Raw genomic sequence first — 21,902 nt, 5'->3', positions numbered from 1 at the left:
CACCCCAGTATCTTGACTTGCATATTCATCTTCTACACGTCTATCACTCCAGTGTTTAATTGCTAAATTGTAATTATTTTGTCACTATGGCCTATTTATTGCCTTACCTCCCTAATCTTACTACATTTGCACACACTGTGTATAGATTTTTCTATTGTGTTATTAAATGTACGTTTGTTTATCCCATGTGTAACTCTGTGTTGTTTGTGTCGCACTGCTTTGCTTTATCTTGGCCAGGTCGAAGATGTAAATGAAAACTTGATCTCAACTGGCCTACCTGGTTAAATAAAGGTGAAATAAAAAATAAAAATTAAATCCATCGCCCTCACCTCAATTTATATATTGCCATTAAAATACATATATATTTTTTCAAAATCCTGTTTCTCTTATTTTCCATAATTAGCAGTTCATGTTTGTAGTAATGTAGGCAGTCTCTTGTCCACTTTCCCCTTTGACTCAGTCTCTCCAATCGTTTTATTTAACAAATTAACTTAGTACCAGCTGGATTTCATATAAGGATTAGACATACAGGCAATATACTGCACTTAATAGGACAGTAAAGTAGATAATATATAAACATATAGACCTGCACATTGACACCTAGGTTCTCTAACCAGATTCTAAGCTGAACATCATCAATCAAATTTCAATCAAATGTATTTATAAAAGCCCTTCTTACATTAGCTGATGTCACAACATGCTGTACAGAAACCCAGCTTAAAACCCCAAACAGCAAGCAATGCAGGTGTAGAAGCATCAGGGCTTGATTTATAATACACAGCCCACTGTGACAGCCATGCTGGCATCAAGAACACACAGAAGCATTTCCCATCAATTTCACAGCAGATAGCACACTGTCCACTGCCCGCACAGTAATATATTTTTTAATAGTCTCCTCAATATATAAAATACAAGGCTACATGACATTACTGCCTTCAGAGAGACAAAACCAAATTGGTATTGGCAAGCATCTTTGTCAGCTAGCCTATAAGCTCCTAACCTGCAAGCAAGCCCTCACTGATGATGACAAAATATTTAACATGTCCATCATGTGACACCAGACCAGACAAATAAAAATATGCAAATACAAACATTTTGTACAGAAAAGTATTAAGTCATTATATCAGTCTCTAATCACCAAGTGTGCATACTAGGATTGCTTGAGAAGCCAATATTTTCTTGTTTTAACCCCTCATTCAGTGCAACACTTAGGTCACCTTCCATCAAATGCTGTTCATCCACTGCTAATAGATCAGAGGACCACTTTGTTCAATAGAGCGGACACTGTAGACTAGTGCTGAGCGATTAGTGCTTTTTGAGGTCGGTTTGGTTTCGGTTCGATTAAAAAATGATCACAGTTTTCGATTTTGTTTTTGTTTTTTTTAAACATGAAATGCACTATGTGGGTTGAATGCTGTGACACAGAATAAAACAATTAATACAAGTCCCATAATGGTAGTGACTGCCCATTACTGCTTATCACTTATTAACCATTATTTATTCACTTTACTTTAATAAAAATGTTCAGCTGTTGTGTATATTATTAAATGTGTTTTATTTGATTACTTTATTATTTCATTCTAAGTCATCTCAGTAGAGCTGCTGGCTATGCTGTCTGACAAAATCACTATTTTAATAGCTCTTCAAAGTAAATAAGGCATACTTTTATGACTGCTGAATACCAACTATCAATCCCTTAGCTAATATATTTCAGGGAGAGATACCTTGAGAAGCAACTGCTCTCAAGACTATCTCTCTCAATCGCTCATTCTTCTCTCTTTTACATAGCAGGCATAAAAGAAACACGGACCGGACAAGTAGGCGTGTAATGGATTATGGCCATTGTAGTTCTTTACCACGTTTTCTGCGCTAAACTACATCGAATATTGGCCTGTTGGAAACTACAACTCCCTACTACATCGCACAGTTCGGGCTTGATCTGATTTATCTCTAGAGAAACTGCACATTATGCACATTGAGCACATTGAATTCACATAATTCGGTCAATTACTTATTTAAAAAAAAAATTAAAAACGAAATTTACGTAAATTGCTCAGCACCACTGTAGACACTAGTCCTTGCCATCTGACGGTAACGGCATGTGTGAGATTTGCTAACATGGTCTCTAGAGAGTTAGAATTGCCAAACATCCGCTAAATTGGTTAAAATGAAATACTTTTAAGACACAACATATTGATCATTAATAAAGGTTAAGGTGTAAAACACACTGATTAATTCAGCATCAGGGCCAGAAGACCACTGACCCTCAATAAAGTCAGCTCATATCACCATCATGTGGTTCTAAGTAGGTACTACATCTACAGCCCATTGTATGTGATGGTAAGGTTGCTGCAGAATGCAGTTTTACTTTGTAGATATTATTGCTCACCTGGTGTTGAAGAGAGGGTCGTTATAGATGAATAGAGGGTGCATCACTGTACGCTCCCGAGATAGAAACACACCCTGGTTGTGAGGAGCCATGACTCCCCCCTCCTGCTTGTGACAGCTCCTCAACGCAGGCTGATCTGTAAGAGATAATAGAATAATAACAATGAGTGAAAGCATCCATAATATTCAAACTAATTTTACCATCAGATGAAGAAATACTGGTGTGACAACACACTTCATTTTCCCCAGATGATGAATTAAATCATGTTACAATATGCCACGTCATCATTCATTCCTTTGTTTAGGCCTAAACACCAGAAATTGAACATGTAAACAAAAATACAAACAAAATGCTGATTACCCTTTCTCTATTGTTTTCTTCATTTAACTAATTAGGACAAATGGACTGTCTGGCACTGATGCAGGGGCCATGTGTTACAACATATCCAACTGGACAGACAATAATCTCTTCACTGCTGTGGCTTACAGTTGCTATTTTGTCCCAGTTCTTAGGCAGTTTAGCAAGGGTTAAAACCTTCAGCTAACATTAACACATGAAACTGACAAAAATGACATATTTTGTCATTTAAAGACTGATTTACTGTACCTTCAATATCCAGCAGAAAACAGGTTAGCAAGTGTGGATACACCTCTTCCAGAACAGAGCAGAAAGCACAGAAGGCCCCAGGGCCCTTCAAAGACAACTTGTCCAGAAATATCTCTGCCCTTTTCTTATTGGTGTCATAACCCAGGATGTCCTTGCATTCCACCAGAGAAAACACCCTGTCATACACAAGGTATGGCAGCACCTTGTTGACATCCAGCTCCTTCAGTAACCGCTCCCTATGGTGTCTCAGGATTTTGGCAGCCCACGTTTTCTTATTTGTGCCAGATGGTCTCCGGCGGCTCATCTGCTTCTTCACAAACCAATTCCGAGTATCACTGCCCAGCATTTTGAGGTTGGATAAAATTACTTTTTCTTAAACAATACCACTCTCTTAGCAAAAGTCAATTGGATGGTAGCACATATTCTACAAATGTGGAGGTTGCCATGCCAAATATTTCCATAATGGTGACTATGTTTCCACCAAACATAATACCTCTAGACAGGAAGGTCGACAGTCTGGACATGGACAAAAAAATAGCTTGGTGCTTATGTTGTTAAGAGGATTATCATACTCTGTTTAGACCTTCACAAACTGCTCACCATGAAAATACAGCACTCAGACCAATTTACTATTTGGCTTGGTTCTAACAGACCTAGTAGTCTAATCATAATATTTAAATTTGTAATACTTGTCTATTTAAAATCAGTCTATAGTCCCCATAAAATCAGGCTGGGCATTGCATATTTGTTTATTGCCATGCTGTCATTGTTCTCTCTTTTCATGTCCCGACAGTGAGTTGAGGAGCTGTGATTGTGTTATAGAATTTATTTGGAATAGGCTACCAGACAGTAGCCTGTGAGTTTGGAGTCAATAAACCGTAAATTCGAGAACTGGTGTGGATACTATAATATCGAGGTGATAAGAGTAACAACCTTTTTTACCGCCAAGATGTCCATGCTGCGCTGCTCGCGCCCTCGAATGGCAACATCCGGAACGCGGCCGATCATTGACGTCATCCTCACCTTGATGATTTGCTCAACATAAAGGTTTTCAGATCAACAAGGACAAACATTTTATAAACACATTTTTGTTTTTTTTACTGAAATCTTTGTGGACAGTCTTTGCAAAGTATGTTCACAAATAGAACAGCATGGTTCTCAAATAGTGTGAGAAGAGGAAGCCGTTGGTTTTGGGGTAAGTTAGCTAACTTAGCTAGCTCAAGGCTAAGTTACTTAGCTACACTTGAATACAATAACGTTACCAGTTTCATAATTTATTGAGTGCAAAAAAAATCTATTTCAGTATCAGAGGGTGGCGGTATTACAAGTTGGGAGACTGCAGACTACCTTTTCAGTGAGGATGCCACCTGTCCTGATACAGAAAGGTAACGTTAGGCTAGCTAGCTAGACTTGAAATCATTGGACACTTTAATAAATGGATCACTAATGTTAGTCACTTTAATAACGCCACTTTAATAATGTTTACATAGCTTGCATTACTCATCTCATATTTATACTGTATTGTATACCATATATTGCATCTTGCCTATGCTGCTCAGCCATCGCTCATCCATATGTATATATTCTTATTCCATCACTTTACTTAGATTTGTGTGTATTAGGTAGTTGTGGAATTGCTAGATTACTGTTAGATATTACTGCACTGTCGGAACTAGAAGCACAAGCATTTCGCTACACTCGCAATAACATCTGCTAACCATGTGTATGTGACCAATACAATTTGATTTGATTTAGCTAACGTTAGCTATGCACATCTAGCTAGACAGTTATCTAATCAAGTATTTATTCATGAACTAGTGTGACTCCTTACCGTCCAGATTAATTCTTACTTATTTGTAAAATAAAATAGCCACTTCAGATGTTGCTTTTGTTTTCTCTTGTTTGTACCTTTGGTCAGCCCAGCTGAGCATTTACTCTTCTTGTTCACTGATTTTCCTCTGCATAATGTGACCGTTTTTGTCCTGTTTCCTGCATGCTGTGTCACTGTCATAGGCCCGCCCCTAGGGGGCATGTTTTCTTCGTCAGCAGTGCATCCCAGGAAATATAAATCGAAATGTAGACCCTTTGACTTACTTTTGTTTATTTATTTCAGGATATTTGAGAGTGTGGACTATGCTGAGAACAGGCTAACAGTTTTTCACAGCTTCTATCTAGCTGCCTGTGAGAAATGCCACAGTGTCAAGTCAGTGTGCATCGGTCATTATGTGCTGCCTCCAGTCTCTGTCCAGGAGGGTAAGTAGATAATATCTCAGCTTTCCTTTCCTTGCATTTTGCATGACAGTCGTAATGCCATTTTTTCCCATAATAATATTCTCCATAACACTGAAATATGCACACAAAATATATGAATAATTTACCGTTTCAGTGGTGAAAGCAGTGGTTGGGAGATTCATTTGGGAGCAGGAGGATAATGCAAAGGCTGTTGATACAGAGGTCAAATATGCTCTTCATCTTAGTTTCAATTTAGTGAGTCATAATCTGTTCACTTTAAGCACAATTCATTTGTATATGTATTGTATTTCTATTGTAAGGATTCAGATGACAGACTGGCATTGGGCAATAGGCAGAAGGAAGAGGAATACAGTGGAGGTTGCTGTGATCACACAGACATCAATAGTTGGTATGTACTGCTACTAATTTTGAGGGGTTCAGCACAATGACGTATATACACTGAGTATACCAAACATCAGGAACGCCTTCCTAATATTGAGTTGCCCCTCCCCAGTCAGAACAGGCTCAATTCATTCAAGGTGTCAAAAGCATTCCACAGGGATGCTGGCCCATGTTGACTCCAATGCTGCCCACAGTTGTGTAAAGTTGGCTGTATGTCCTTTAGGTGGTGGACAATTATTAATGCACACAGAAAACTGTTGAGTTTGAAAAACCCAGCAGCATTGCAGTTCTTGACACAAACCGGTGCGCCTGGCACCTACTAACATATCCTGTTCAAAGGCACTTACATCTTTTGTTTTGCCCATTCACCTTCTGAGTGGCACATACAGTACACAATCCATGCCTCAATTGTCTCAAGGCTTAAAAATCCTTCTTTAACCTGTCTCCTCCCCTTCCTCTACACTGATTGAAGTGGAATTAACAAGTGACATCAATAAGGGGTCATAGCTTTCACCTGGATTCACCTGGTCAGTCTATGTTATGGAAAGAGCAGGTGTCCTTAATGTTTTCTACACTCAGTATTTAAATAATTGGTGCAGAACAGAGCAGCTTTTTAAAAAAAATTACCAGTAGGGGTCATATGTTCCTATGCAATGATTACAACTATTCAGTATAATGTGCTCACACTAAACAATATACTATTTTGTGAAATAGCCATGCGGTACCCTTTCTGGATACTCCGGATACTCCACAAAGAGAGGGTGCTCTGTGTTGTGAAGTACAACATTACCCAGTTAATAACATGGTTACAGGTAAAACAAATACTTATCACCCAGCATTCTTACAATTATCCTTATCATGTCCTTTCCATATGAATGTATTATCAATTATAGAAATACATCCTTTCTTGAATAATGGAAATGTTTATAATGTAACAATGTTTATTCTATTTGAAGGGTATGTCAGTATTGATGAACTGAGGACTTACTCAGGAGAACTTCAAGACTTCCTACCAGGCCATTGTGGTTCTTCAGTCTCTAAAAAAAGGCGCTCCACAGTAGATATTGCTTAATGTCATATTACAAGGATACAGATCACAGGGATAATTAAGAGTAACACTTTTTATTGGAGAAGAATAAATACACTATGGGATGTTAAATGGAAGATTTAGCAGGATCGCTAGACAGTGTTGTCCCTTTTTCACTATTCACCATTGTTTTAGTTGTTGAATTATAAAAAAATATATATATATTTTACCTATTGAATTAAAGAGTTTACGTACATATATTTTTATTTACACAGACATGATGAGATATACAGTGTGTTATGAATCAGAAATATCTGTCTCTGCTTCGTTCACTTTTCCCAGCAAAATGAAGTCCAAACCCTGCATGAAGCATAGAAAATCAAAACTAAATGGTTACCAACACATACATATAGCACACCTGAAACAGACTGGTTTGCAGTCAATACTTAATCAACACATTGAAGAACAATCACAAGTTCCATACTTGAATCAGTAGATATTTTGACCCAGCCTTTTGCTTGTTACCTTCCAATTTATTTGTATTTTATTTAACTAGGCAAGTCAGTTAAGAACCGGTACAATGACGACCTACCAATGGGCAAAAGGCCTCCTGCGGGGACGGGGGCTGGGTTTTAAAATATTAAAATATAGGACAAAACACACCACGACAAGAGAGACAACACAACACTACATAAAAAGAGATAGCATGGCAGCACCACATGACAACACAGCATCAGCATGGTAGCAACACAACATGACAACAACATGGTAGTAACACAACATGGCAGCAGCACAAAACATGGTACAAACATTATTTGGCACAGACAACAGCACAAAGGGCAAGAAGGTAGAAACAATAAAGTGCCTTGCGAAAGTATTCGGCCCCCTTGAACTTTGCGACCTTTTGCCACATTTCAGGCTTCAAACATAAAGATATAAAACTGTATTTTTTGTGAAGAATCAACAACAAGTGGGACAAAATCATGAAGTGGAACGACATTTATTGGATATTTCAAACTTTTTTAACAAATCAAAAACTGAAAAATTGGGCGTGCAAAATTATTCAGCCCCTTTACTTTCAGTGCAGCAAACTCTCTCCAGAAGTTCAGTGAGGATCTCTGAATGATCCAATGTTGACCTAAATGACTAATGATGAGAAATACAATCCACCTGTGTGTAATCAAGTCTCCGTATAAATGCACCTGCACTGTGATAGTCTCAGAGGTCCGTTAAAAGCGCAGAGAGCATCATGAAGAACAAGGAACACACCAGGCAGGTCCGAGATACTGTTGTGAAGAAGTTTAAAGCCGGATTTGGATACAAAAAGATTTCCCAAGCTTTAAACATCCCAAGGAGCACTGTGCAAGCGATAATATTGAAATGGAAGGAGTATCAGACCACTGCAAATCTACCAAGACCTGGCCGTCCCTCTAAACTTTCAGCTCATACAAGGAGAAGACTGATCAGAGATGCAGCCAAGAGGCCCATGATCACTCTGGATGAACTGCAGAGATCTACAGCTGAGGTGGGAGACTGTCCATAGGACAACAATCAGTCGTATATTGCACAAATCTGGCCTTTATGGAAGAGTGGCAAGAAGAAAGACATTTCTTAAAGATATCCATAAAAAGTGTTGTTTAAAGTTTGCCACAAGCCACCTGGGAGACACACCAAACATGTGGAAGAAGGTGCTCTGGTCAGATGAAACCAAAATTGAACTTTTTGGCAACAATGTAAAACGTTATGTTTGGCGTAAAAGCAACACAGCTCATCACCCTGAACACACCATCCCCACTGTCAAACATGGTGGTGGCAGCATCATGGTTTGGGCCTGCTTTTCTTCAGCAGGGACAGGGAAGATGGTTAAAATTGATGGGAAGATGGATGGAGCCAAATACAGGACCATTCTGGAAGAAAACCTGATGGAGTCTGCAAAAGACCTGAGACTGGGATGGAGATTTGTCTTCCAACAAGACAATGATCCAAAACATAAAGCAAAATCTACAATGGAATGGTTCAAAAATAAACATATCCAGGTGTTAGAATGGCCAAGTCAAAGTCCAGACCTGAATCCAATCGAGAATCTGTGGAAAGAACTGAAAACTGCTGTTTACAAATGCTCTCCATCCAACCTCACTGAGCTCGAGCTGTTTTGCAAGGAGGAATGGGAAAAAAGTTCAGTCTCTCGATGTGCAAAACTGATAAGAGACATACCCCAAGCGACTTACAGCTGTAATCGCAGCAAAAGGTGGCGCTACAAAGTATTAACTTAAGGGGGCTGAATAATTTTGCACGCCCAATTTTTCAGTTGTTGATTTGTTAAAAAAGTTTGAAATATCCAATAAATGTCATTCCACTTCATGATTGTGTCCCACTTGTTGTTGATTCTTCACAAAAAAAATACAGTTTTATATCTTTATGTTTGAAGCCTGAAATGTGGCAAAAGGTTGCAAAGTTCAAGGGGGCCGAATACTTTCGCAAGGCACTGTACATCATACAAAGCAGCCACAACTGTCAGTAAGAGTGTCCATGATTGAGTCTTTGAATGAAGAGATTGAGATAAAACTGTCCTGTTTGAGTGTTTGTTGCAGCTCGTTTCAGATGCTAGCTGCAGCGAACTGAAAAGACGAGCGACCCAGGAATGTGTGTGCTTTGGGGACATTTAACAGAATGTGACTGGCAGAACGGGTGTTGTATGTGGAGGATGAGGGCTGCAGTAAATATCTCAGATAGGGGGGAGTGAGGCCTAAGAGGGTTTTATAAATAAGCATCAACCAGTCTTGCGACTGATATACAGAGATTACCAGTTTATAGAGGAGTATAGAGTGCAGTGATGTGTCCTATAAGGAGCATTGGTGGAAATTCTGATGGCCGAATGGTAAAGAACATCTAGCTGCCCGAGAGCACCCTTACCTGCCGATCTATAAATGACATCTCCATAATCTAGCATGGGTAGGATGGTCATCTGAATTAGGGTTAGTTTGGCAGCTGGGGTGAAAGAGGAGCGATTACAATAGAGGAAACCAAGTATAGATTTTACTTTAGCCTGCAGCTTTGATATGTGCTGAGAGAAGGACAGTGTACCGTCTAGCCATACTCCCAAGTACTTGTATGAGGTGACTATTTCAAGCTCTAAACCATCAGAGGTAGTAATCACACCTGTGGGGAGAGGGGCATTCTTCTTACCAAACCACATGACCTTTGTTTTGGAGGTGTTCCGAACAAGGTTAAGGGCAGAGAAAGCTTGTTGAACACTTAGAAAGCTTTGTTGTAGAGTGTTAAACACAAAATCCGGGGAGGGGCCAGCTGAGTATAAGACTATCATTTGCATATAAATGGATGAGAGCTTCCTACTGCCTGAGCTATGTTGTTGATGTAAATTGAGAAGAGTGTGGGGCCTAGGATTGAGCCTTGTACTCCCTTGGTGACAGGCAGTGGCTGAGACAGCAGATGTTCTGACTTTATACACTGCACTCTTTGAGAGAGGTAGTTAACAAATCAGGCCAAACACCCCTACCAATACTCCTTAGCCAGCCCACAAGAATGGAATGGTCTACCATATCAAAAGCTTTGGCCAAGTAAATAAAAATAGCAGCACAACATTTCTTAGAATCAAGGGCAATGGTGACATCATTGAGGACCAATGATGTGGTTTGTGTCTGAGTGGTAGTCATTCCGTTAAATCCAAGGATCAGGTCATCTTCCAGTGACGTAATGTCATTGAACTTCATACTCATGACTTGAAAACTTGTCATATCTGTAGAAAATATTTAATTGATTATGCATCTAGGCTAATAGTACAACAATAATATTGCGTTTGCTTTTAGCAACTTCTCTCTGCAGATATACTGTAAAGAGACTCAATGATCAGTTGAATGCACATGAAATCACTGACCTGACAGTGATTTGGGCACATGCTCAAAACTGATTCTGTCCAAGTTGAAAAAGTTATTGATTTAATCTGGAAGAGCCTTTAGTTCATTGCCTGCAGGTTCAACCAATGTAGGTCAGGAGGCAGTTCAGTGATTGCGTTATTGTTCAGACCAAGTTTTTGTAACATGTTGAGTTTTCTGATGGAGGAAGGCAGCATCATTAGACCACAGGACGCAGCCCACAGCACCCGCAGCTCTGTCAGGTCTCCCAAGGCACATACAGTGGGGCAAAAAAGTATTTAGTCAGCCACCAATTGTGCAAGTTCTCCCACTTAAAAAGATGAGAGGCCTGTAATTTTCATCATAGGTACACTTCAACTATGACAGACAAAATGAGACAAAAAATCCAGAAAATCACATTGTAGGATTTTTAATGAATTTAATAGCAAATTATGGTGGAAAATAAGTATTTGGTCAATAACAAAAGTTTATCTCAATACTTTGTTATATACTCAAATACTTTGTTATACTCTTTGTTGCAATGACAGAGGTCAAATGTTTTCTGTAAGTCTTCACAAGGTTTTCGAACACTGTTGCTGGTATTTTGGCCCATTCCTCCATGCAGATCTCCACTAGAGCAGTGATGTTTTGGGGCTGTTGCTGGGCAACACAGACTTTCAACTCCCTCCAAAGATTTTCTATGGGGTTGAGATCTGGAGACTGGCTAGGCCACTCCAGGACCTTGAAATGCTTCTTACGAAGCCACTCCTTCATTGCCTGGGCGGTGTGTTTGGGATCATTGTCATGCTGAAAGACCCAGCCACGTTTCATCTTCAAAGCCCTTGCTGATGGAAGGAGGTTTTCACTCAAAATCTCACGATACATGGTCCCATTCTTTCTTTTACACGGATCAGTCGTCCTGGTCCCTTTGCAGAAAAACAGCCCCAAAGCATGATGTTTCCACCCCCATGCTTCACAGTAGGTATGGTGTTCTTTGGATGCAACTCAGCATCCTTTGTCCTCCAAACACAACGAGTTGAGTTTTTACCAAAAAGTTCTATTTTGGTTTCATCTGACCATATGACATTCTCCCAATCTTCTGGATCATCCAAATGCTCTCTAGCAAACTTCAGACGGGCCTGGACATGTACTGGCTTAAGCAGGGGGACACGTCTGGCACTGCAGGATTTGAGTCCCTGGCGGCGTAGTGTGTTACTGATGGTAGGCGTTACTTTGGTCCCAGCTCTCTGCAGGTCATTCACTAGGTCCCCCCGTGTGGTTCTGGGATTTTTGCTCACCGTTCTTGTGATCATTTTGACCCCACAGGGTGAGATCTTGCGTGGAGCCCCAGATCGAGGGAGATTATCAGTGGTCTTGTATGTCTTCCATTTCCTAATAATTGCTCCCACAGTTGATTTCTTCAAACCAAGCTGCTTACCTATTGCAGATTCAGTCTTCCCAGCCTGGTGCAGGTCTACAATTTTGTTTCTGGTGTCCTTTGACAGCTCTTTGGTCTTGGCCATAGTGGAGTTTGAAGTGTGACTGTTTGAGGTTGGGGACAGGTGTCTTTTATACTGATAACAAGTTCAAACAGGTGCCATTAATACAGGTAACGAGTGGAGGACAGGAGGAGCCTCTTAAAGAAGAAGTTACAGGTCTGTGAGAGCCAGAAATCTTGCTTGTTTGTAGGTGACCAAATACTTATTTTCCACCATAATTTGCAAATAAATTCATTAAAAAATCCTACAATGTGATTTTCTGGATTTCTTTTCTCATTTTGTCTGTCATAGTTGAAGTGTACCTATGATGAAAATTACAGGCCTCTCTCATCTTTTTAAGTGGGAGAACTTGCACAATTGGTGTCTGACTAAATATTTTTTTTGCCCCACTGTATATAGGATCATTGACTCCTAGGATCATACGGTTCCTCAGACATCCAATGGCAATTGGCAGCATAGTTAGCTGGTTCCCATCAAGAACCAGTTCCTCAAGCTGTTCTAAATGCAGGATCTTCACAAGAAAGTAATTTCTAATTGGCAAGATTTTAATGCTATGCATTTGTACAACTTTTCACCATGAGTGGTGCTATGTAGGCCGGCCTATGGATAATGTGGAAAATTGGGCTAACATCTTCATTGAAAGTTATTTTTTTCAGTCTTGCTTACCTCGTTTGAAGGGAAGAGAAGACAGTTGTCATTCAAAAACAACTTTGTTTTATTTTGGTTAGTGTTGTAGGTGGAAGTACAACTTGACATGGGTGACTAATATTGAACTTTTCCAAATGTTTGCGAGCACATTCAACAACCATATCGTTTTCAAAAGCCAAATACACTATGTACAAAGCAGACGGACAGACATTTGAGTCAAAGATTCTTCACATTTATACATCCGGTGAAATATCTGTTCTATCTGTGGGTGAGTCTTATTCAGACCACCGATTCCGACGTCTTTAATATTTGTCTCCATAGAAACATTTCCTGTGTCTTCAACCTCATTGCCGCCCCCGGAAACAAGACCTGTGATTGGTCCATTTACCAGGCACTGCAATTATGTGACAAATCAGAGCGCTCTGGGTTAGCTCAAATGCGACGCAGGCATTTCATAGTCTTACACCATTATCAACGTATAAATCATTAGAATAAGTCAGATTCGATTAATAAAATAGTTACGAAATAGCAATACACTTTTAGTTCAAATTTAAGAATAGCTCAATTCGACTCTTCCTTCTTTGCTATAATGGCATGTTCTCTCCAACGGGACGCCAATCACATGTTTTGTTTTGTCGACTGCCCACCTAGCAGCAGGAAGATGCACTTTGAGCCCTGCACAGACCAAACAAGCATTTTACAAGATTTCTGATTTTATTCACACTGTAGTTGTCTTTGAGTGAATACAACATGGAAAAAGAAAACCTGTCCGTGGTGTTGCATTCCCAGGGCGACCTCAGACTGGTAATAAAGTAGTTTATAACTATGTCATGATGATGTAAGCAGATCGAGATTTCATGAAAACTGCAGCATTCGGTCAATATCAGAAAGTTGCTAACGTTAGTTAGCTCATCTGCTCATGGCATAGCTTCGTCCCGGAACTAGCCATATAAATGACCATTTATAATATTAACCATTTTGACTGACTTTTGAAATTTACAAGTAAAAGTAAGATGCTTTAATATAAATGGTAATTTAAATGTCTGGTTGCGGGACACTACTCGTGAACATGGGGGAATGCCAGTATGAATGGAGAAATAATTGCGATTGATTATTTGAATGGTCGGGCTAATTGTGATGATTGATTTCTTACAGGAACAACGACCCATCCCTGAACCAGGTCCAAATGGTATAGGAACAATGTAGTATCCAGACGGCTTGTACAGTATAGTTCTGCATTTCTTTTTTTTTGTGTACAGTTAGGGTGTATCCTGTGGAGCAATTGCTTGTCTTTCCTTTATTCAGAGGTGTTGCTTCAGATGCATTCAGTTGGGATCTGTGGGTCGGATGTGCACTACTGGCAAAATGGACGCATAGGTGACTTTGTGGTAAAGAAGCCCATGGTGCTGGGGCATGAGGCTGCTGGTCGGGTGGTGAAGGTGGGCTCAGCAGTGAAGAACCTCAAAGAAGGTAAGAACTGTGCAAGCATGTGAGAAGGAAGTACTGAGTTGATTCAATGAGGTTATGTTTTGCTTTTAATGCAGTTCATCAGTTTAAAAAAACATTGATCAGATAATGCAACTTTGGGTTATCTGTGTCAATTATTAATTTGTGTTGGATAATTAGGGGATAGAGTCGCTGTAGAGCCAGGTGTCCCTCGCGAGATGGATGAGTTCTTCAAATCAGGAAACTACAATCTTTCCCCCACCATCTTCTTCTGTGCCACACCCCCTGATGATGGGAATTTGTGCAGATTTTACAAACACAGTGCCAACTTCTGTTACAAGTGAGTTCATTATTTCTACTTTATCTACAAGGACAGTTAACTGTCAGCATACTGCCATTGTAGAACATTGGGGGTAACATGACAAACCTACATTGCTTAAGTTCTCTCTGTTTCTGTGTATGAATAGGTTGCCTGACAATGTGACATATGAGGAGGGGGCCCTGATTGAGCCCCTGTCTGTGGGTATTCATGCCTGCCGCAGAGCTGGAGTGACCCTGGGCAGCAGTGTACTGATCTGTGGGGCAGGTAGGTAAAGCTCGGCTGTCATTCATTGTTACTGTTATTTACTGTTACTGCAGCTTGGACCCATGAAGTGTGACAATTTTGCAGTTGCAGCTATTCAGGTTTTATGTCCAGTCATTCAACTACTACAAGACATGATCAAATGAAATACAATTAAATGTAACTTTGCAGAATATACAGCCAATTAGAAGTATGGAGGTTGTTACATTCCACTAACATGCCCATGCAAGTTTGGAAATTAAAGAATGTGGTTTAGTTACAAAAGTGTGAATCATGTTGACACAGCATAATAAACAGTGGGGAAACCCAATGAACTTAAACACCTGTAGTAACAGACTTGATATTTAACAAATCTACTCTTCTGGTAAGCGAGCATGCTTTATAAACAATTAACACATGTAAATACCTAAACATTCATTAATGAATGAATGAAAGGGTTGGTTAAATAAAGATCAGCTCTTGCTTTTTAGTTAATGATAGATGTATTTTCCATATAGGCCCTGCGATACACTAGCGTCCTGTCCAGGGAGTGTACTTTTACATCAAGCTGCCTCAAGCTACTGAATCAGGCGATAGGCTCCTGCCCTATGGGCCCTTCTGGCTCAGACAAGGCGTACGTACTATTTCCTATACCGACCCCTCATGTCATCACTTCTAGCCCTCATGCACACAGTTTCACAATGACCAGCTAAGTTGAAAAATATCCTGTAAGGTTACTAGCACAGCCTCATATCCCCATCGAGTGCATCGGCATGGAGAGCAGTGTCCAAACTAACAATTAACATGTCCACATTCAACATAAGCATCTCTCTCGTTTCTCTTTTCCCTATCACAGGACCAATTGGGCTGGTCTGTCTGCTGGTGGCCAAGGCTATGGGTGCCTCACAGGTGGTCATATCTGGTAAGGCACAGGGTGTAATAATACACTCTTTATGGGATCCATTTTGTTTCACTCAAATCAGAATTGTCTACCAGGGACTTCCTTCTTTTGAAAGGGCTTCGAAGTGAAAAGGTATACATGTGGGTACATTAGTAATACTGTGTGCTGGCCCAATATAGTAGGGACTGCCACAGTATTCTTTTTGTCCTTCCTGTTTCAGACCTGTCAGCAGATCGCCTGGTCATGGCGAAGGAGCTGGGAGCAGACTTCCCTCTGACTGTGAAGAGAGAGGATGGGCCTGAGGAGCTGGCAAAGAGAGTGGAGGGAATGCTGGAAGCACAGCCTCATATCACCATTGAGTGCACCGGTGTGGAGAGCAGTGTCCAAACTGCCATTTATGTAAGTACAGCCACAAGAGTGATATTAGAGCCCATGGAAATACTGTACTGTGAAATGTTGCAGTTTTCTCTTAGAAAAAAACAAACTATTGGAACCATGACAAAGAACTTCCATCACGTGGACTGGGAGATGTTTCGTATTGCGTCAGACAACAACATTGACGAATACGCTGATTCGGTGTGCGAGTTCATTAGAACGTGCGTTGAAGATGTCGTTCCCATAGCAACGATTAAAACATTCCCTAACCAGAAACCGTGGATTGATGGCAGCATTCGTGTGGAACTGAAGGCGCGAACCACTGCTTTTAATCAGGGCAAGGTGTCTGGTAACATGACTGAATACAAACAGTGCAGCTATTCCCTCCGTAAGGCTATCAAACAAGCTAAGCGCCAGTACAGAGACAAAGTAGAATCTCAATTCAACGGCTCAGACACAAGAGGCATGTGGCAGGGTCTACAGTCAATCACGGACTACAGGAAGAAACCCAGCCCAGTCACGGACCAGGATGTCTTGCTCCCAGGCAGACTAAATAACTTTTTTGCCCGCTTTGAGGACATTACAGTGCCACTGACACGGCCTGCAACGAAAACATGCGGTCTCTCCTTCACTGCAGCCGAAGTGAGTAAGACATTTAAACGTGTTAACCCTCGCAAGGCTGCAGGCCCAGACGGCATCCCCAGCCGCGCCCTCAGAGCATGCGCAGACCAGCTGGCCGGTGTGTTTACGGACATATTCAACCAATCCCTATACCAGTCTGCTGTTCCCACATGCTTCAAGAGGGCCACCATTGTTCCTGTTCCCAAGAAAGCTAAGGTAACTGAGCTAAACGACTACCGCCCGTAGCACTCACATCCGTCATCATGAAGTGCTTTGAGAGACTAGTCAAGGACCATATCACCTCCACCCTACCTGACACCCTTGACCCACTCCAATTTGCTTACCGCCCAAATAGGTCCACAGACGATGCAATCTCAACCACACTGCACACTGCCCTAACCCATCTGGACAAGAGGAATACCTATGTGAGAATGCTGTTCATCGACTACAGCTCGGCATTCAACACCATAGTACCCTCCAAGCTCGTCATCAAGCTCGAGACCCTGGGTCTCGACCCCGCCCTGTGCAACTGGGTACTGGACTTCCTGACGGGCCGCCCCCAGGTGGTGAAGGTAGGCAACAACATCTCCTCCCCGCTGATCCTCAACACTGGGGCCCCACAAGGGTGCGTTCTGAGCCCTCTCCTGTACTCCCTGTTCACCCACGACTGCGTGGCCACGCACGCCTCCAACTCAATCATCAAGTTTGCGGGCGACACAACAGTGGTAGGCTTGATTACCAACAACGACGAGACGGCCTACAGGGAGGAGGTGAGGGCCCTCGGAGTGTGGTGTCAGGAAAATAACCTCACACTCAACGTCAACAAAACTAAGGAGATGATTGTGGACTTCAGGAAACAGCAGAGGGAACACCCCCATCCACATCGATGGAACAGTAGTGGAGAGGGTAGCAAGTTTTAAGTTCCTCGGCATACACATCACAGACAAACTGAATTGGTCCACTCACACAGACAGCATCGTGAGGAAGGCGCAGCAGCGCCTCTTCAACCTCAGGAGGCTGAAGAAATTTGGCTTGTCACCAAAAGCACTCACAAACTTCTACAGATGCACAATCGAGAGCATCCTGGCGGGCTGTATCACCGCCTGGTATGGCAACTGCACCGCCCTCAACCGTAAGGCTCTCCAGAGGGTAGTGAGGTCTGCACAACGCATCACCGGGGGCAAACTACCTGCCCTCCAGGACACCTACACCACCCGATGCTACAGGAAGGCCATAAAGCTCATCAAGGACATCAACCACCCGAGCCACTGCCTGTTCACCCCGCTGTCATCCAGAAGGCGAGGTCAGTACAGGTGCATCAAAGCCGGGACCGAGAGACTGAAAAACAGCTTCTATCTCAAGGCCATCAGACTGTTAAACAGCCACCACTAACATTGAGTGGCTACTGCCAACACACTGTCAATGACACTGACTCTACTCCAGCCACTTTAATCATGGGAATTGATGGGAAATGATGTAAATATATCACTAGCCACTTTAAACAATGCTACCTTATATAATGTTACTTACCCTACATTATTCATCTCATATGCATACGTAGATACTGTACTCTATATCATCGACTGCATCCTTATGTAATACATGTATCACTAGCCACTTTAACTATGCCACTTGGTTTACATACTCATCTCATATGTATATACTGTACTCGATATCATCTACTGTATCTTGCCTATGCTGCTCTGTACCATCACTCATTCATATATCCTTATGTACATATTCTTTATCCCCTTACACTGTGTATAAGACAGTAGTTTTTTGGGGGAATTGTTAGTTAGATTACTTGTTCGTTATTACTGCATTGTCGGAACTAGAAGCACAAGCATTTCGCTACACTCGCATTAACATCTGCTAACCATGTGTATGTGACAAATAAGATTTGATTTGATTTGATTTGAACTGATGTTGGTACGAGATGAAGGGAATGTTGAAGCTTAACTGACGAAATTACAGTTAACGAAAATGTACGCTTAATCCAGGAAAACTGATCTATAGAATTTATTATACAAGAGACAAAATTCACTAATTCTACAGCACAACGACAGAGTCATGTCTTAAGTGTAAAACTAATAATGACTCAATAATCCATGCTTTCTGGGAATGCTATAAAGTCCAAAAGTTATGGGCGGAGAAAGTTGGCTGTCAGAAGTATTAGAATATGAACATACTTTTAATCCGTCTGCATATTTTCAAGACATGGCATATGGGGGAGTAGTGAGAAACTCATTAAGAAGGAAAGAAATTCCACAAATTAACTTTTAACAAAGAACACCTGTTAATTGAAATGCATTCCAGGTGACTATCTCATGAAGCTGGCTGAGAGAATGCCAGGAGTGTGCAATGCTGTCATCAAGGCAAAGGGTTTTGAAGAATCTCAAATATAAAATATATATACAGTGGGGCAAAAAAGTATTTAGTCAGCCACCAATTGTGCAAGTTCTCCCACTTAAAAATATGAGAGAGACCTGTAATTTTCATCATAGGTACACTTCAACTATGACAGACAAAATGAGAGAGAGAAAAATCCAGAAAATCACATTGTAGGATTTTTAATGAATTTATTTGCAAATTATGGTGGAAAATAAGTATTTGGTCAATAACAAAAGTTTATCTCAATACTTTGTTATATACCCTTTGTTGGCAATGACAGAGGTCAAACGTTTTCTGTAAGTCTTCACAAGGTTTTCACACACTGTTGCTGATATTTTGGCCCATTCCTCCATGCAGATCTCCTCTAGAGCAGTGATGTTTTGGGGCTGTTGCTGGGCAACACAGACTTTCAACTCCCTCCAAAGATTTTCTATGGGGTTGAGATCTGGAGACTGGCTAGGCCACTCCAGGACCTTGAAATGCTTCTTACGAAGCCACTCCTTCGTTGCCCGGGCGGTGTGTTTGGGATCATTGTCATGCTGAAAGACCCAGCCACGTTTCATCTTCAATGCCCTTACTGATGGAAGCAGGTTTTCACTCAAAATCTCACGATACATGGCCCCATTCATTCTTTCTTTTACACGGATCAGTCGTCCTGGTCCCTTTGCAGAAAAACAGCCCCAAAGCATGATGTTTCCACCCCCATGCTTCACAGTAGGTATGGTGTTCTTTGGATGCAACTCAGCATTCTTCGTCCTCCAAACACGACGAGTTGAGTTTTTACCAAAAAATTATATTTTGGTTTCATCTGACCATATGACAGTCTCCCAATCTTCTTCTGGATCTTCCAAATGCTCTCTAGCAAACTTCAGACGGGCCTGGACATGTACTGGCTTAAGCAGGGGGACATGTCTGGCACTGCAGGATTTGAGTCCCTGGCAGCGTAGTGTGTTACTGATGGTAGGCTTTGTTACTTTGGTCCCAGCTCTCTGCAGGTCATTCACTAGGTCCCCCCGTGTGGTTCTGGGATTTTTGCTCACCGTTCATGTGATCATTTTGACCCCACGGGGTGAGATCTTGCGTGGAGCCCCAGATCGAGTGAGGTTATCAGTGGTCTTGTATGTCTTCCATTTCCTAATAATTGCTCCCACAGTTGATTTCTTCAAACCAAGCTGCTTACCTATTGCAGATTCAGTCTTCCCAGCCTGGTGCAGGTCTACAATTTTGTTTCTGGTGTCCTTTGACAGCTCTTTGGTCTTGGCCATAGTGGAGTTTGGCGTGTGACTGTTTGAGGTTGTGGACAGGTGTCTTTTATACTGATAACAAGTTCAAACAGGTGCCATTAATACAGGTAACAAGTGGAGGACAGAGGAGCCTCTTAAAGAAGAAGTTACAGGTCTGTGAGAGCCAGAAATGTTGCTTGTTTGTAGGTGACCAAATACTTATTTTCCACCATAATTTGCAAATAAATTCATTAAAAATCCTACAATGTGATTTTCTGGATTTTTTTTCTCATTTTGTCTGTCATAGTTGAAGTGTACCTATGATGAAAATTACAACCCTTTTTTTGGTTACTACATGATTCCATATGTGTTATTTCGTAGTTTTGATGCCTTCACTATTATTCAACAGTATAGAAAATAGTCCAAATAAAGAAGAACCCTTGAATGAGTATGTGTGTCCAAACTTATGACTGGTACTATATATATATGCTTGCACCAGGCTACACGTCCTGGAGGAGTGGTGGTTCTAGTGGGGTTGGGTGCAGCGATGACCACTATCCCACTGCTTAATGCTGCTCTCAGAGAGGTGGACATCAGAGGGGTCTTCCGCTACTGCAACACGTAAGTGAACCTCCTCTCACGTTGACTAGGTACAGAAAATAAGTTGTTTCCTTTTACACAAAAGAGCCCTGAAGCCAGCGCAGGACGTAGGTCTTCAAATCAGATTTTACTTGTCACATACTTCGTAATCAACAGGTGTAGTTTAACAGTGAAATGCTTACTTACAGGCCCTTCCCAAAAATGGGAGGTCTTCAGGAATATGGTCCCGAATGTTCCAACAATTGCAGCAAGTTGTGTTTATCTGTTGTCTTATAACTCTACTGTTCATGTGTTTGTGTCCTCTTATTCTAGCTGGCCAATGGCTATAGCGATGCTGGCCTCTAAGAAGGTGAACGTGGCGCCCCTGGTGACCCACCGGTTCCCCCTAGAGCAGGCTGTGCAGGCCTTCGAGACCACACGTCAGGGACAAGGGGTCAAAATCATGCTCAAGTGTGACAAGACTGACCAGAACCCCTAAGAGGACTGGGAACACCAGGACCAATGAGAGAGCCAGTATAGACAACCACAGCGCTGTAGATCTAACAGTTGATTATTGTTATTTGTCTATTTTTCTTCATGTTATTGTACACTTTCAATGTTTGATTTCAATGTCTGATTATGTTCAGGTATACATCTTAATCGGGTTACCTGTTGCCCAAACAGCAACTTTCACTCTTGAAATGTGATATTTGGAGACGTTACTGTATGAAACTAAGTATATGATTTGACAAAATGTTATGCTCACAGCAGCTTTCGCTTTCATGTGATTTCAAGTTGTTTTTGAGTGGCAAAACTGTTAAGTACAGCCTTAGAATCTTGTTATAAACCAGAATGTATAGAAATATTGTACTTTAATTTTTTGTCTAGTCCTCTAGTCAGTACCTAGCTGCTGCCACCAGGAGGAGGTAGATACTAATTCACACATTGTATGCCAAGTCCAGTGTGTTGCACATACTGTAATGCAATCAATCTCCTGTCCATACAATAAATATTTAAAAAATGGAAATGGTTTACGTGAAATTGTTGACTGATAAAACCTAATGACACAATTCACAGTAAAACAAATATATTCCAATGAGTCATCAAACAGAAATGGGGGTTTATTTGA

The 21,902-nt window shown here is 41.2% G+C and overlaps 2 protein-coding genes across 2 annotated transcripts; both read left to right on the top strand.

The window, feature by feature from the left end:
• The first annotated feature begins 3,788 nt into the window (after positions 1 to 3,788).
• Positions 3,789 to 6,912, top strand: terb2 (telomere repeat binding bouquet formation protein 2). Its single transcript, XM_042321284.1, has 7 exons — positions 3,789 to 4,190; positions 4,299 to 4,380; positions 5,109 to 5,248; positions 5,382 to 5,449; positions 5,548 to 5,636; positions 6,344 to 6,441; positions 6,586 to 6,912. The coding sequence occupies exons 1-7, from the start codon at positions 4,127 to 4,129 to the stop codon at positions 6,699 to 6,701; spliced, it is 657 nt and encodes a 218-aa protein (XP_042177218.1). The 5' UTR covers positions 3,789 to 4,126; the 3' UTR covers positions 6,702 to 6,912.
• Positions 6,913 to 13,138: 6,226 nt separating this feature from the next.
• sord (sorbitol dehydrogenase) lies at positions 13,139 to 21,800 on the top strand. The gene is made up of 9 exons (XM_024418802.2): positions 13,139 to 13,479; positions 13,831 to 13,864; positions 13,981 to 14,145; positions 14,302 to 14,461; positions 14,589 to 14,707; positions 15,540 to 15,605; positions 15,805 to 15,983; positions 20,694 to 20,815; positions 21,107 to 21,800. The coding sequence occupies exons 1-9, from the start codon at positions 13,426 to 13,428 to the stop codon at positions 21,270 to 21,272; spliced, it is 1,065 nt and encodes a 354-aa protein (XP_024274570.2). The 5' UTR covers positions 13,139 to 13,425; the 3' UTR covers positions 21,273 to 21,800.
• The last annotated feature ends 102 nt before the right edge of the window (positions 21,801 to 21,902 follow it).

Source organism: Oncorhynchus tshawytscha, linkage group LG04, assembly GCF_018296145.1.
Source record: "Oncorhynchus tshawytscha isolate Ot180627B linkage group LG04, Otsh_v2.0, whole genome shotgun sequence".
In the NCBI taxonomy this organism is placed as follows: Eukaryota; Metazoa; Chordata; class Actinopteri; order Salmoniformes; family Salmonidae; genus Oncorhynchus; species Oncorhynchus tshawytscha.
The sequence above is the reverse complement of the archived record's forward strand: the minus strand, read 5'-3'. Positions and strand labels throughout refer to the sequence as shown.